The 16,961-nt window shown below is 44.1% G+C and overlaps 1 protein-coding gene across 4 annotated transcripts in view; it reads left to right on the top strand.

Annotated features, from left to right (window-relative positions):
• Window positions 1–16,961, top strand: part of PRKN (parkin RBR E3 ubiquitin protein ligase) — a 1,287,790-nt gene that overhangs the window by 1,067,610 nt on the left and 203,219 nt on the right. For all 4 annotated transcript variants that reach the window (XM_064598332.1, XM_045865856.3, XM_045865855.1 and 1 more), the window contains exon 8: window positions 6,931–6,992. In XM_064598332.1, the coding sequence (XP_064454402.1) occupies window positions 6,931–6,992 (62 nt within the window). The remainder of the gene's footprint in view (window positions 1–6,930; window positions 6,993–16,961) is intronic.

The raw sequence follows: 16,961 nt of genomic DNA, 5'->3' as shown, positions 1-16,961 counted from the left end.
AGGTTTTATGATATCAAATAAAAATATCAAATTGCTTATTAATCACTTGAGGTTATTGGAGTGAGTAAATGAATAAATGAATTAATAAAAGGCAACACACTTAAAGCCTTAAATGTATACTAACCATGCTTTTCTAAGCATGAATGATCATGTGAACATATATATGTGTGTATATATACATGTACTTTATAAACACACACATATATATACTTGATAATCTATTGTTTTTCAGCATATTGTCCTAATAATCCCAAATATGTCATTGGGTCCTGGGCTGCTTTAGCGAAATTGGCCTCTAAATACCGAGGGTTCATGCAACAAGGATTTTCTGGGAGGACAGCAGAACAACCATCTCAAGCACAGTGTGACACATTAAGTGCCTCTCCTCTCCAGAGACTCTCAAAATAGCATCTACCATTCCCTAAAAGCCCACCGCGTACAAGGAACTCTACTAGGTGATTTATATACAAACACGTAGATACCCACACACATTGTTGACAGCAAACCCTTAGTTAAATATTCCTGCTCCCGTTTTTACAAGTAGGAAGTGAAGGCTTTAGAGCTGATGCAGTGTCTTTGGCTCAAGAATGCACAGCTGGTAGTGGTGGAGATGAACAGTCACTTCATTTCCTTCTCCTGTTCTTCCTTTGTCATTACTTCTCATTTCCTCCTGGGCCGGAGACATGGGAGTGGGAGGAGGGGGACAGGCTGGGACTGAGAGTGCCACCCCCCCACCCCTGCACGTGGGGTAAAGAGACTGTAGACTCTGCCTGTGGGGGAGGTGGCAGAGGGGGATCACAGGACAGGGACAACCAGGGAGATACCTCTTGTCTGGACACCAGTCGCTCTTCTCCAGACAGTTCAGGAAGGACCCCACATCCCGATATGCATGCCCACACCTCACGCATTCTTGATTTTAGACACGTTCTTCATTCACAGGAGTGTGACCATTTAATCTGTTCTTTCAACCCAGCTAGATTGGCAGTCTTCACATGCAATATGACACTTCTTCTTCTATGTGACATCCAAAATCGTTCTGGATGCAACACTGCCACTTAGTTGGTTTCCTCAGCAATTCTTTCTCAAGGAAAGACGACAAAGACTGATTCAAATGCCTGGCATTGTGCATCTTCTTCTATTCGGTGTTTCTCCCCCTAAACCATTATCTAATATGTTTTCCAAGCAAGCTAGAGCTTCCCATTTGCCCTCCCAAAACAAGTCATGGTTTTTACCTTCTGATCTGCCAAGACTAGAGAAAGTGATAGGGTCCCCACCCCATCAACTGCGAAACCCACCATCTGAGACTCTTGGGATTTTTACTTGGTCAGTCACCTGCTAAAGCCAACATATTCCGGAATTTCTTCTGATAAGGGAAATGGCTCAGTATCTAACCTTCATGTCTCTTTCTGTCTGTTTTTTGACCCCTCCGACAATCTCTGCCTTGTAATCTGTAGTTCATTGAAATGGCCATCGGAAGGTGCCCACCGGTTTGCGGTTCCAGTGGCTTGCGCTCCACATTGGCAGGTCTAGCTCTCACTGGCTGGATTTGGCTGCCTCTCAAGATTTCAGGGTGACATCAGTTCCCTGATGGGTCTAAGAAAAGTTGCTGGTTTTCAGTTTGCCCAGATTTTCCTGCTGTGAGGATGGGGGTCATAACTCCCAATCCGTTCACACATCAGAGCCAAAAAAAGAAGGCTTGACCATTATTTCTTTAGACAGTAGATCACATAGCAATCGTTTCAAGTAGCCACTTCCCTTTTAAATACAGGAAATTTTTACAAGAAGTATGAGCAGCCATCAATGGACGTGGAAACGCCGTGAAAATCATTAGCAATACATTCACTTCCTAATCTTTTGGTCATCCTGTGTTCCTTTCACATACATTCAAAACTGCTGCTGGAGATAGAGATGGGGATTATTCTTGGTAAAAGGACTTGGCGGTGGGAGTAACCGATTTATCCAGGAGCACAGAGCCAGCTAGTTAACATGGAACTAGAGCTTCCATCCAGGCCATGACTGCAGGAACTTTTTTATAAGGCATGAAACCCCCAATTTTGGTATTTCCCTTCTGGAATCCCTATCTCCAGTTGCTATTTTCAAGTGGTGGTGATGGCTGAAAGCTTTTCCTCAGAGACAATTAGAGGAAAGGAGAAAGGAAGAGAAGGTACTAACTCTATGCTCAAGGCCGGATTTTTGCTGAATATTTAAAGGGAAAACTTGAATCTTTCCTTGGTTTGAAGTGAACATGCCGCAGAGCGGCAGATCATGAAGAGAGTGAGTGGGTGATAAGTTGGGCCTACTAGGGGCTGAGTGGGGACAGGGTGTGATGCATGAAGAATGAGCCCTGTTTTGAGAAAGAGGTGCCCTTTCCCCTTCTAGTCTGGAGGAGTAGAGAGGGATAGATATGGGGGGTCTGATTGGGAGGGGATGTGAAATTCGGGATTGGTGCACTTGAAAGCTACCAGCTGCATTCTCTGGAAGCCAAGTCCGAGGCAGGGGGTAAACTACTGGTGTTTATTGGGATGGCACCTGGGAAAGGGGGGAGGGGCAGATTGGGCAGAGTAAGGAGTCACACTGTCATTCAGGCCTGACAGAGCCTGGGAGCAAATGCAGCCCATGGTGGCTAGGCGGTCCCCCTCCCTGTCCTGGGCAGCAGGTTGGGGTCCCTGGAACGCATGACCTCAGATGAGGCAGCTGTCTGCAGCTGAGGGCCCAGCTCTATCACCGTCGTGCGACAGCTCGGCCACGGTCCTTCCTTGTGGGGCGCCGGGGCCCTCACCTCCACATTCACAAGAGCTTTACACCTGGGTCAGGTGAGCTCTTATTGCACTAGAGGTTAATTAAGAAGGACGGTGATGGTTTGGAGAGTCCCCAAGGGTGGTGAGAGAGGTGCTGGCCAAAGAAAAGTGAAGGGCCAGCCATAGCCAGGAGCCTGGCCAGGAGAGGGCCCCAAAGCAGCACCGTACTCAGCAGGGACACTGTGTTGGGTAGATGGCGTGATTTCTGCTAGACTTCTAGCCCTGCTTGCTGCACTAGCAGTGACTGGCTAGACTGGACCTGGAGAAGGAAAAGCAGGTGCAGGGTCCTGGGGAGCATGAGAGGTGAGAGGTCAGAAAAGGCCACTTCACCAATAAGCAATAAGCAAAGCACCTCCGTGGCTGGAGGTCGGAGAAGAGGCCTCTGGGAGGAGAGAAGGGGAGGGTAGAGCAGGAGCCCCTCCCAGGTGCCACTGTTGCCCCACTGGGTGACCATGAGCACATGGCAGGGGACTCATCCACTGTGGGCATGGCTGATACCATGATGACAAGACAGCCACCCATCCCTACACTTGTCACCTTTGCATCTCAGCAGCAGGTGACAGAAAATAAAGGACATGAGGTGTAGGGTACATTCGAAGATGATTTCACTCTGGAGAAAATATAGTGTGAGGAGGGCACGGGGGTGAAAACAGGCTGCAGTTTCACGCAGGGCCGCCCCAAACACTCTCACTGAGAAGGTGACATTTGAGAAAGGACTTGAAGGAGGAGCCCTCCGTGCAGATGTCGGGGCCAAGAGCTCTCCGGAGAGAGGGAGCGGCAAGTGCAAATGGCTGGAGACATTAGATATTTATTTATTTATTTGAGACAGACTGAGAACACGAGCAGGAGAGGCAGGGGGAGAGGGAGAGAGAGACTTCACACTGAGCAGGGAGCCCGTCACGGGGCTCGATCCCACAACACTGACATCATGACCTGAGCCGAAACCAAGAGTGGGAGACTCAACGGAGTATGCCTCCCAGGCTTGCCACCACGGGCACATTTTAATAGGAGCCTTTTCTCTGTCATTTTGAGAAAAGATCTCTCCTCGGGGACCTGAGGGCAGAGGATGCTGGGCACCGTGAGGATTCGACTGGTCCAAGTAGACAACCGTGGCTCCAGAAGATGACCCATTGCCATGCGCGTGTAGGCTATGTGTGAGGAATTTGGAGAAAGCAAGAGTGCAGCACCACCGTTAACAACACTGTCCATGCAGTCCTCCTATGCCAGGCTCTTTCTTCCTCCTGGTGCCTCCCCCCCTCCTCCTCACACTACTGAATTCCGTGCGTGTCTTGTGTTTCTAGTTTTGTGATTTTGAAACTCGCCTTCACACAAAGTTTGCGTCTGTCCATTTCCCACACTGATGTTCCTGTGGCGACCACAGTTACAGGTGCCCCTCCTGTGGTCTCTTAAATATCTTGACCCCCTCGCACGTCTTCCCTTCTAACTAATGCCATATCTGTCCTTGTTTATTATATTTTGTTCCACCTACCAGGTGTGCCAGGTAATTATCTAGTCTTCTGTGAAAGATGTTTACATTGGAACTCTCATTGACATCAATCCTTGAAGTTACATCTTAGGAGAATGTTAGAATACAAATCCTGAAAACAGGCTAATTTTAAATTCTGGTTCTTATTTTACCTGGCATTAAAGTAAGTCAAATCAGTTTTTCTCAAATTTGAGGGATGTGAAGAACAACGTTTTTTAAAAATCCTCTAAAATCAATAAGGTTGAATAAAACTATTTCGCAAAATAATCTCTCTTAAATCTATCTAGATATAAATTTAGACATAAACATTTTATGCTTATACAACTGGAAGGCCCAAATGAAAATCAGTACATTAAATATAAATAAAAGAACAAAACCAAAAGCATTCCAGTCAAATTCTGTGAATTTCATATCGCAGATGTTGGCATTTTGCTGAAACTAAATTGTTGCCTGGGATGCAACCAAGGCCCTGGCTGGTTGGCCAGGTTCCCCTGAACTGCGCGTGCCCACATCGCTGTACCCATGGTGCCTCTCCCACGTGAACCTCCTACACTTGGTGCCAGTCCGCGGGCCCCCCGCTTATTGGAAATGCACGCCTGGAATTCTGCCTTGGCTCTTTCCTTATGGGTTTCACAGAACCTCTTCTTCTTCCCAAGATGATCTAAAATTCTAGCACCAAGATGAGGCTGAACTTCCACCATAGTTCTTAGTTGAATTGTGGCCAACCGAATGATCCAGCATGACTTCTCCTAACTGTTTAGATAATTATCAGAATAGCAATTCTGATATGAACGTCTCAAAAAGAACCTTCAGACCACATGTCCGTGGCATCCAGTTGGACAAACACAGTTCTAATGTCAAGGATCTAGCTTCCCTTCTTTATAGCATTGGACGTGCCGGAGGCAATTAACATACTGTGTTTTCCACCAAAATATTCATCTAAGGATTTTCATTTATTTTCTTGGTCTACTATCAGATGGTGACATTGCCTGTTTAGATTTTGTTTATATTTTTAAAACTCTTTTGTACTACTTTGGTAAGCATTTGTAAACCACTCTTGCAAGGTCTGAAATGTTATTGTGTCAAAGACAATGTCAATAATAACATCAAACAGCAAAACCGTGTTTCAGCCTTTTACATGACCACAGAATTTCTGAATTGGAACAGACCCTGTCAAATTCATCTCTACAGTATCCTGCAGAAATAGTCATTTAGCCTGTGTCTGAAAACCTACAGTTAGTAGCTCATCAGGCAATGTATTCCATTTTTAAGTTAGAAATTTCTTACTTTTGAACCGAAGTCTACTGATGTCATTTTTGCCTCTTAGTTTTTTGGGGTTTTTTTAAGATTTTATTTATTCATTTAACAGAGAGAGAGAACACAAGTAGGCAGAGTGGCAGGCAGAGAAAGAAGGAGAAGCAGGCTCCCCGCCGAGCAGGGAGCCCATGCGGGGCTCCATCCCAGGACCCTGGGATCATGACCTGAGCCGAAGGCAGACGCTTAACCGACTGAGCCACCCAGGCACCCCTGCCTCTTAGTTTTAATCCTACCTTCTAGAATAAAACACAAATCTAATCTCTCTTGCAAAGGATAACTCCTTCACCTCCGTGAAGATGACACCTCCCTCCTTCCTCAGCCTGCCCTCCCCAGACAGACGTCCTCTCCTCGGTACTTTATTCTTACATCACAAGGCTGAGTCACATGAACGACAGCAAGTGATTGCTTTGGTGCATTTTGCATACAACCCAATTCCTTAGTAGAAGCCTCAACAGATTATGTAATCCATAGATTGTATCTAAGAAGTGAGCTTTTATATCAATTTTTGTTACCAGAGTTAATATTATAAATGACTACAAAATAATACATACAATTTTTCAGTTAAAAGGACAGGGATCGAACATAATTAAATTATGACTAAGCATGTACCGGCATGCATACATATAATTTATTTACTTATTTCTGTTTACAACTGGAGGAAGAAAATGGGAAAGCCTAAAGAGGCTCTTACCAACCGGGTAGAATGGAAGGTCATGGGCACCCCGACTATCCTGGCTCTCTTCCCAGGTCCTTTCCATAAGAACCCCTTTCCAAACCAAAAGACAGGATCCTTCTAGCCTTGACAGAGCCTCCTGGAAGAACCAGGCAAGGTTCTAAACTACAACCAAATCCCGTGAAGATGCGATATCCAGCTGCCCCGTCTTCCTTCTTAGTTCTCTGTGTGCAGCACCCTCCCCCCCAGAGCGAGGAAACAGGATGTGGTAAATAAGCACAGTGAACCTATACTCACCACCTCTCCCACTCCAGCCCCACAGAATCCTGGCTCTCTGTGAGGGACAAGTGACGTGCTGGGGAGAAATAACATGGTGGCCTAAAGCCCCACAAAGGCCGGGTCACCATCAGGAGGGAGAAAAGGCTTGGCTGCGCTCACCTGCTCCTTCCCAGTGTCACAGTGGGGGACCGGACGGCAGCCGTAGTGCCTGCCCTCCAAGGTGTGGCCTTTGAGTAGTTGCTTAGAATGTGTTGTGCAGGTGGGGGTCTGCGTCCCCCCCAACAATACCGGGCGCTGCTAGTCATACGTGCATGTAAGAACCCATTACCGCACCAAATGGGAATAACGCGTTTGTGATTCATTCTGTTCTCCAACAGCTGGCTGCCCCAACTCCTTGATTAAAGAGCTCCATCACTTCAGGATTCTTGGAGAAGAGCAGGTGAGTGGGCCTCTCAAAGGCAATGCCAGCGTGTCACGAAAGATAGACACTAATGAGACAGTTTGGGCTCTCTCCAGGGAGGCAGAGTGTGTCTCCTGACCCTTGGTGCCCTAAAACAGGGAAGAAAGCCACGCTGCAGATATGTGTGAGGACGCTCTTTTCCTCTTCTATCCATCAGACCTGAGAGGTTGTTCATTGGTACATCTGCTATCTGCCGGAGCATTTCATCTCAGGATGCTGGTGGTAAGCAGGGACAACGTGGTGGCAGGAAAGCCAACAAGTTAGTGTCCGGACACATGATGGGTAAGAGACCAGGCACCACAGATGGCCCTGATGTGATGTCTGCGGGTGAGGGCACCAGCCCCTCTCACCAGACCTTTGCATGGTGTGCACCTTCTCCGTATCTCACTGCAACTGCTTTCTTTAAGGATACAAATGTGTGACGTATATACATACAAAGGATGGCCCATTAAAAGTAGATTACTTCAGTACTGTGGTGCTCGGCGACATGTCAGATTTTAAAGGGATGTGCTAAGTAAATAATTCAGGGTGCCGAATTACACACACACACACACACACACATGCGTGTGAGCTTTGCCTGCGTACAAATAAATTTCTTAATCTTTGTATAGAATTACAGCTTCCATAGTATTATGTGAAATCTTGATGTCAAGTTATTCTTGAAATACTCACACCAAACTTGGGGCGTGACCTACCTCACCCTCTCTTACTGGTTTTTACCCCCAAAGGTCATCTTTGTCACATCTGACCAGGGAACGTGCAAAGGGAGATGAGTTTTGTCGATGAGTTTGTGGTGGGGGTGTTTTTCTTTGGTATGTGTATGTTGCAAAGTTGGACGCCTGTGTCCAATATTAGATTAAAAACAGAAAGGAGCTAATTGGGGGAGGATAAAAAACTAGAATTATTTCCACTTCCTTGATTTAACAGATTTCAGAATGTCTCCTTTGTGTTTTCATACTGCCGATTCCAGAATTCAGCAGGCATAAGTGTTTATTCAAATATAAGCAAAATCAGTTACCCTCCATTACAGGTAAGAGTTAATAACTGACTCCTTCAAACATACCTATTTAGGAAAACACATGCATCTCCCAGCCATTTTCCTGTGAAAGCCTGAGAGATTTCTTAAAGTAAGAATTACTGATTGTTGCCCTGACATTTCCACTCAGATAATGGAGCCTTCTCTCCTAACTTGTACCAATATTTGCAAATTATTTCCCTATTTGTGTTAGAGTCATTGGTGATTAGTAGGGAAAGAAGCCAACTATAATCATCTTAGATTTGCATACAAGTCAGGCCACTTTGCATTCTCCTAGAAATTTAATCGAGCCATAATCAAAATCAATATTACTCTGATTAGTTGTGCAACATGGGAACAGGTTGCACAGTAATATTGATCTTTATTTCCAAAAAAAAAAACACTTTTCCTTCCTTCCTTCTTTCCTTTCATTCAGCAGATACTCACTGAGCACCTCCTTAGGTGCTATATGCCATTCTCGTTTATCGGGATATAGGAGTGAAAAGGTGGAAAACCGTTATGCTATATACACACAGACATGTTCAATATACATTATGCTAGGTGGTTATTATGGCCATGGAGAAAAATAAAACCAAAAAGGGGGTAGTGGTAATAGGCAGAAGAGGTGAATTTTCTATAAGGTGGTCAGGAAGAACCTCACTGAGCAGGTGATTTGTGAGTGAGGACCTGAAAGGAGTGCAGGAAAGCATCCTGGTGACGTCTGGAAAAGGAGCTTTCCAGATAGAGAATAAAGCGAGTACAGAAGTTCTGACATGACCCTCTGTAATGCTCATTTCACGTAAAAAGCATTATGAAATACGAGGTGTGGTTGGAGTAAGGTAGGAAGAAATCCAGGAGAGTGCACTGGAAGCCAAAGGCAGGAAGCATTTCTAGGAAGGAAGGCTGATCATCCGTGCTCCATGAGACCAAGCAGGCGCCGGGTGAGAAATGAACATTGGAATTCGAAACTTGGAGGTCCTTGGTGGCCTTGACCAGGGGATGGCGGGGCTGAAGGCCTGCCTGAATTGGGTTCATGTGCAGAAAAGGAAGAGGAATGGGAGAGAGCAAATACTGGTGACTTCTTTTTTAAGGAATTCAGCTGTAAAGGAAAGCCAAGAATGAGGCAGCTGGGGTGGGGGAATGTGGAATCAAGATCCTTTTCTTTTTTTACAGGAAAAGCTGAGGCATGTTGATGGGCCAATGGGAGTGACTCTGTAGAAGAGTAGGGGGTTGGTGATGCAGGGGAGAGGAGAGACCGTCGGGAACAACATCCTGGCTCACAGCCGCTGAGTAGAGGCTCCACCTGAGACACGAGTAGGGACGGCTCAGCCTGGTGGCAGTGGGGATGGCTGAATATGCAGGGTGGTTGCTACTGCTGTCCCTCTTTTCTCAGTGAAATGGGAGGGACAGCTGGCAGCTGAGAGCACACATGGGGGCAGAGCCTTCCAGGGAGATGAAAGGATAGTGAAATCTTCACTTACGAGGGTAGGGAGTAATAAACTTGGGAAAGGAATGAGTTTGGAGCGAGATCCGTGAGCCTGGTGTCTTTCTGTCACATTCAACTATATAGGCACAGATGCAGAAAACAGAGAGCTGGGTTCAACCCGGAGTTTGGTTTTCAGCTAGGAGAGCGGAGAGGTGGGATGAGAAGAGACTGGGTGGGAAAGGTAGTTGGTCGGTGGTTGGTTCCAGGTCCCAGTGGGTCCAAAGAGTTTTGGGAATTTAAGGACTAGCAAGGTTTAGCTGGAAAAGCAGGTGTTGGCTGAAGAATGGGATCCTTGACATTGAGATTGTGGAGGCATGCAGGGACTGGCAATGGTGGGGCCAGGGGAGGGCTGGGAGTGCTGATGGCCGAGTTAGGATAGAGGAAAAGTTGACTGCAGAAGTTGAGGTCACGGACTCAGGAAGCCAGGGTGTCGGAAGTGTGGCCCATGTGGACATTTAGACCCTCCAGAATTACCACCAGAGCCAACTTGGAGAGAGTTCTGTTGAGTCACAAACTGAAGCTTCGAGAAATGTGGTCAGGAGGGAGCAGGGAGAGAGTGCGGGGGCGGCGGGGGGAGATTGGGGAGAGGGAGGTGGGGCTCCGGAGCTGCCTGCAGATGGAGAAAGAGCACCCAGTGGAGCCTGATGGTTCGAAATTCAAGGCTGGAGGATTGGTTTCAGGAGAGAAGAGAACTGTTCGACTTGGAGCATTGTGGAGCAATGCTTGGTAGTACAAAGTGTGCAGAGAACATGTGAGGGAGCTTCCAAGGAAGTGGTGTCCCAGGGCAGGAGCCAGTTTCAGGGAGGGAAGAACGGGAGAAGGACCCTGGGAGTGGTTTGAAGTCACAGGGGCGGGAGTCGGGAAAGCTCAAGGACAAAAAGGGCAAAGGGGTGCACAGAGCCGCGTGTGGGGGTGGGGTCAGACTGGAGAATGACAGGGGAGCCAGGGACTGCTTTGGGGACTGATATAAATTGGATGTGTCAGTCTGGGACATTTCTATCCTGATGATACATGACAGAAACTGGTGGCCTCAGGGCAGATGGTGCTGAGGCTCTGGAGAGAAAGCTGAGCGGTCCAGCCCCACTGCTCCTGCAGGTTGGAGTAGGGCGGCCGCTCCCTCTCCAGGAGCTGATGAAACATTCAGGCTCTCTATGGATGCTGGAGGCAACTTTTATCACTTGACAAAATGAAATTTTATATTAATATGTGTTACAAGTGCCCTTGGACACATCATTTCAGTCCCTCACTAATGTGGCTTTTCCATTTGTAGAAAAGGAAGAGAAATGGTCAGCCATCTCTTAGAATTTTTGGAAATAAATAGGATTGCAAAGTGACTTGCAAATAGTAAGTGCTACACTAAAATGTTTCTGATTTAAATACTATTTACATTATTTATACTCAATCACTAGATTGAACTAGTAGCAACAAGGTAGGCAATGAAGTTAAGTGTGATGTGCACCTAAAAGTGAACTGGTAAGATGAACGCAGATACTGGTTAATTTCTGAATCCACTGCTGGATGGTGGAGATGCTTATTGGTCATCTAATTTCTTCATATGTGATTCCTTTCCATTTTCATCAGCCCCTAATAGGCACTTGATTTTTGAGATCTAGATTAAAAATAAATCATTACACACTATAAATAATTTACCTTCCTAAAATAAAAATACAATTAAAACTCCTTGGAATTTAACATATAACCCATTTACATTAGCTTCTTGGCCCCATGACTTGTGTTTATAATTCACATTCATAAAGCACCTTTGATGCCCCCAAGTCCAAACTACTTGGCAAAGATGTTATCACATAGTAGGTCATAAGCGACTCCAAAGTTCAAGGTGAGCCTTAAAAGAAAAACAACAACCCACCAGGAGTGATATCTGGCATCAGTCCCTAGGGCTGTGAGAGCCTTCAGAAGAACTGCGTTTCCAAAGTACCTGCACTTACACCAGCTTCCCCCACCCCAGGTTCAATCAATTTTAAGGAAACAAAATTCATTTATTCAACAAACATTTTGTGAATACCTTTTTTGTACTATTACTGTGCTAGTGTTAGATACAATGGTAAACAAGGAAATCACAAGAACAAATCATGGTAAATGCTAAAAAGAAAACAGTGATTGAGATTTAACCTAATTGAGATAAGGAGCTAAGGAACCATGAACCGTAAAGGTTGAAAAGGCACCACTGTTCACTGAGCTGGGATCTCAGTATGGGATAGAACAACATTCGAAACAGAGGGAAGTGTATGTTCAGTGACCCCCCCACCCAAGAGGTGAAGAGATTGTCCTGTTCAGGCCACTAAATAAAAGTAATGTGGCCGGAAGATAATGAGCAAGAGGGACAGTGATGAAAGATGAAGACCATCCACACCATGTAGGCCATGGTCAAGATTTGTATTTAATTCTATTTTCAATGGAAAATTCTTGAAAGTTTAAGGAGGGGGCGGGCATTAACCAAATTACATTTCAAGAATGTCAGTCTTGGTCCGATATGGACAGGGTCTGGATCAAGACAGTTGGCAGAGGAAAGAGAAAGAAGTGAATATTCAGAGGTCGGATGAAAGGTCTCAGGGATTGATTAACTGTGGGTCAGGGACATGAAGGAGTCCTACAGTTTTATCTTACCAAGGTGTGTAAGATGGTAGGAAGGTGAGGATGGAGGTGAGGAATCCGGGGCTCAACTCTGAACAGATGTGATAGGCCTGAAACATTGAGAAGGAGGCAAGTTGGGATTTGGATGTGTGTTTTGGAATTCAGAGGAGATAGAGGTCAGGGGTCAGAGATGGAGAGATAAATGTGGGGTCTCTGGCATGCAGGTGATATTTTATTTTTTTTAAGTTTATTTATTTAAGTAATTTCTACACCCAATGTGGGGCTTGAACTCATGACCCTGAGATTAAGAATCACATGCTCTTCCAACTGAGGCACCCTGGGCAGATGGTATTTTAAATCCATGGCAATTGCAAGGTGCAATTGCACCTTGCAATCACAAGGAACCATGTGAACCCTAAGGAGCCCCAACATTTGGAAATGTGTTTGAGGAAATGAAAGCCTAGGAAGAGACAGGGAGGGGGAGGGGAGATGATGAGCACCACGGTGCCTCTGGAGGAAGTCAGAGAAAAATCCCCTTCCTCTGAAGGTGAGGCGCTTGAGTTTGGAGGCCATCAGAAGTACTGATCAAAACCACTTCTCAGGGACTGTAGTAAAGGATAAATCCACGGGCCCCCTGCCCTATGCTGACTGCCCTATCAACAGCATGTGCTTAGTGGTCCTGTTTGCAAAACCTCCAGAAGTCTCTGGAGTCACTCCTGTGAGGAAAACAGTTCGAGGGAGCCCACCTTCATAGCCTCGCCCTCCTGGGGGCACTGCCATGGCCACAGAAAAGACAAGGGACGAAGCAGCCAATTGGTTTTGACCTCCTTTCCGGAAGATTCCACAATCACTGGATGTTGAAATACTTTCTGACATCATGTCATCAGGAACATCTGAAAAAGCAAAACCTTCAGGGCACCAGGCTGGCTCAGGCGGTGGGGCACGCTCGACTCTTGATCTGTGGGTCATGAGTTTGAGCCTCACATTGGGCATAATGAGTACTTTGAAAAAATAAAATAAATTTTAAAAATTTTAAAAAAAGAAGAAAACCTCCTAAGTTGCAATCCAGGGTACAGTCTATTGCTCCAATTACATTGTAGGTGGTGTTTGATCTGTTTTCTCCTTACATCTGATTTCAGCCATCCTAATGATTGTTTTTTCTATGCAGTGAACAAGAGCCAGCCCTTTCTCTAGCCAATTTACTCCATCAGTCGATGACAGATGTCCAGGGATAAAGAGAACATTATTAGCAACAGAACAGAGACTACAAACAGCAATGTGGCAGGCACGCCCACAGAGGCTGTCACCAACTCCCCTGGGGGCTAACTACCTGCAAATGAGGAAAAATAAGATTAAGGTTACTGAGAATTTAACAAGTGTTGTGGGGTTTTTTTTAAATTCTAATACATATAGAAAATAGGACATTCTCTGCATAGCAAGGAGAAATGGATTCGTGATAAACGTGTGTTTCTCTAGGAAGTTATTTGAGATTTTTTTTATCCAAAGAGGAAATTCTATAATAAAGTGATTTTCATTATTTTCTAAAAGATGACTGAGGAATAATGAGCTGAAAAAAAATTTTGTTTAATAAAAAGGAAAAAAGAGAAAGTGGGCGCAGCTTGGTATTGGGAAAGGGTGGTCTTCAGAGCCATAGCCCTGATTTTCCATCCGGGATTGGGGGTGTCCTGCCTGTGTGAAGGCCAGCAAAGGACTGAACTTCTGTGTGACTCAGTGGCCTCATCTTTTAGTCCCCAGAGTAGACAGAGAATGCACTGCACAAGCTAAGTATTGGCACGGTGTCTTGGCACAGAGGAGTAGTTCAGCGAATGGTATTTCTGATGGGGTTTTCTCTCTTCCACACGGGATTCAGAGAGAGGACCCACGGAGGGAAGCCTCTGGATGCTTGTGGCTACGACTTCAGAGAAGCCAGAATTTAGGGAGGGGAAAGCAAGACAGGTCCCAGCCTGTATAGGGGTCGTTTTGTAGCTGTACCTGAGTGCCCCCAAAAGGACACTCTGGAAAATTCCACGGCGGAACAAAAACAGCCTTCCTTCCCAGCTCAGAGGATTTGAAAAGCTGCCATGGAGCGCCTGGATTGCTGACAAGCTGTGACTCATTTTGACAGAACATTTGCCAGTTTTCTCAGATTTTCAATTTACCTAGTATTCCTGTACTTCAGATTTCCTGCAGCTTTTAAAATTTAGGTTCCTTGTTGCTTTCTTTTCTTAGGGAAGCATGCAAATCCAGTATCACAACAAAAAGGTCCGTGTCTTCCCACACAGGTCTTTTGGGTGGTTTTCCAGTGGTGCGAGATAGTCAGGTGCAGGTTCTTCCCAGCCTGACCCCTCGAGTGACCACGAGTCTTTAGCATGCAGTCAATGGCCAGCAAGAAAGGGGAAGCTAGCTGGCCCATGTGGGACTTGAACCTGAGACCCTTGCTTCATTATAGAACAATATTCCACCCAATTCAACTCTTCTACCTACCTATAGACCACCAAAAATACAACCTCTCTTTGATTATACTCGCCCATGATTCATTATTCAGATTCCTAAAATAGCAGCTTATGGAAACTTCTAAACTTTATATTTTAAAATGAATATTTTCCATTCTTAGGAGAATCCATGAGCATACACATAAATACTGAATAATTTACTCCTCGAATAAATAAAATATAAACCATAGCGATTAGTTGAGATTTTTACCTAGATGGGTCGTACTAATGGAATGCATTTTCACTATAATCTGATGAAATACAAGAAATGTTCAAAAATTTTTTTTCCTTAGGGGCAAAGTGGTATGCTTTTTGTTAATATTTATTTTCAAAAATTTTTGTGAATATCATGGTGTCCCTCTAAATTATCTTAGTTATCTGTCTGTGGATTATCCATTTTATGAAAGTATATCTATAAATTGGCAAACTAGTTTTAATGGCTGAAACAGCATTAGTTGGCAGGTAAGGATGGCTATGTCTACACATACAAAAGTGCACACACAGTCCCTCACTGTGAATCCAAAGACAAACAATAAATAAAGGATTTTTAGAGAATTTGCTTCTTTTGAACTCACCTGAGAATAGATTCTACACAGACTTAGCGCACATTACTAATTAATCACGTTCCTTCAGTTCTGCTTGTAAAATGCTCCCCATCGTTGATAAGTAAAGAAAGCCCTTGCATACGCCACAAGTAGTACCAACTGATCAGTATCTGTTCACTTTCCCCAGTTGGGGTCCATTTATCACTTTATCACTATTGTGTGTATTTTGCACTCAGATGAATATAGATATTCCGCTCTACTTAGTGCTGATTTGTTACAACTCTCTAGTAAATATATAGTCAGGTTCTTTCAACGCATTGTCAACATTGTGCCATAAGTGGCTGAAAGGAATCCATGGAAATGTGGGCCGTATCTTGAAGGGAACCAAATAAGTATCTCTAATGACCTAGAGATAATCACACGTCTAATTTCTTTCCTTAGGGTATGAAGCTTTCTGTGAATACTAATTCATTACTGTCTTCAGGTCAAATGTTTGTTCTTATAAATTTCACGATGTTAAAAAAAAAAAGTAATGCACTCAGTAGGCATAGGTTTTATTTCAGATGTGTGTACTTTTTAATTATCAGAAATTGCCAGGTATATAAGTTAAAATATTTGTCTTCCTTTAGAAAAGAAGTTGTATGCTCAAATTCACTTGAGTGTATCACAAATAGAATGACTATAATAAAGTCATTTTTTATAAATTCCTTAGCTAATCAATGGAAAGAAGAGCATGATTTCACATTTCATCAGTATCTGAGGCCACTATGAATGCAGTCAGCAAGAATTTCTAAAGTGTTATTGGTCTTTGTCCATAGATTAACTTCTTCGTAGATAAAAGCTATCGTCATAGTAGTAAAATTGCTTAACTAAATTAAATAGATAGGTGATCTGTCATTACATCAGAAAATAGCCAATTGCTTGAGAGCCATTTATTTAAAATAGAAATCCATCCTCCATCACTGTTATTAATTCCCATCGCCATTGATTATTTTGTTAGAAGTATTTAATTAATTGGTGCTCACTGGAGTTAGATTTCATTAATTCATCCTACAAGAATTTGTTGTTTACCAGCTATGGACAAGATACTATAGCAAATTCAGGAGATACAAATACAAAAAAGGATTGGGGGGTAGTGCAAAGGGTCTACAGTAAGGTCTGAAGGGACTGGATACTCCTGGACTCACAAAACTTAACCAGCCAAAGATCTCTTTCAAGACAAGGCCTCACACTGAGCAGAAATGTGCTTGGAATAGAAAAGGGGACAAGGGAAGAGGAAATCCAGTTAAAAGTGGGTAACGAAGCTGGAAGCTCATAGAAAGTGAGTTCCACCAACGAGAAGAGGAAGCTCTAGAACCACGAAGAGCTATGCTGGATCCTACTTGTTTCTAAAGTTGCAGAACTGATTTCATGTAAAACTGCAACAGCAAGAAGCAAAGTTAAATTCCATACAAAGTTTTGAAGAGTTACAGAGAATGAAGAGCAGAATGATGTCCTGAGACACAAGAAAAGTATGTCAGTCAGGTGGAAACTAGAGTAACTATTTCAAAAGGAACCAAATGATTAAGAAATTATACAAATACACATAAATAACAGATATTGTCTTAAGAGAAATAGGAAGTGAAAAGGAAGAAACTTCTAAAACATGGAAGTAAAGTGAGATGAGATTCCAGAAAAGTTGACTGATGGAGAAGGTGAGTAAAGAAGATCCAATATATGTATACTAGAAATCCTGTAAGAAACACATCGAAGAAAGAAAATAGAGCAAACACTGAAAATTAAATTCAATACATCTTCCTTGAATCGTGAAAATTGATC

The sequence above is a fragment of the Mirounga angustirostris genome, unplaced genomic scaffold, assembly GCF_029215605.1.
Source record: "Mirounga angustirostris isolate CCGP_5_RB_7025 unplaced genomic scaffold, mMirAng1.0.hap1 SCAF_8, whole genome shotgun sequence".
NCBI classification, from domain to species: Eukaryota; Metazoa; Chordata; class Mammalia; order Carnivora; family Phocidae; genus Mirounga; species Mirounga angustirostris.
This window is presented reverse-complemented; position numbering and strand designations above follow the sequence as displayed.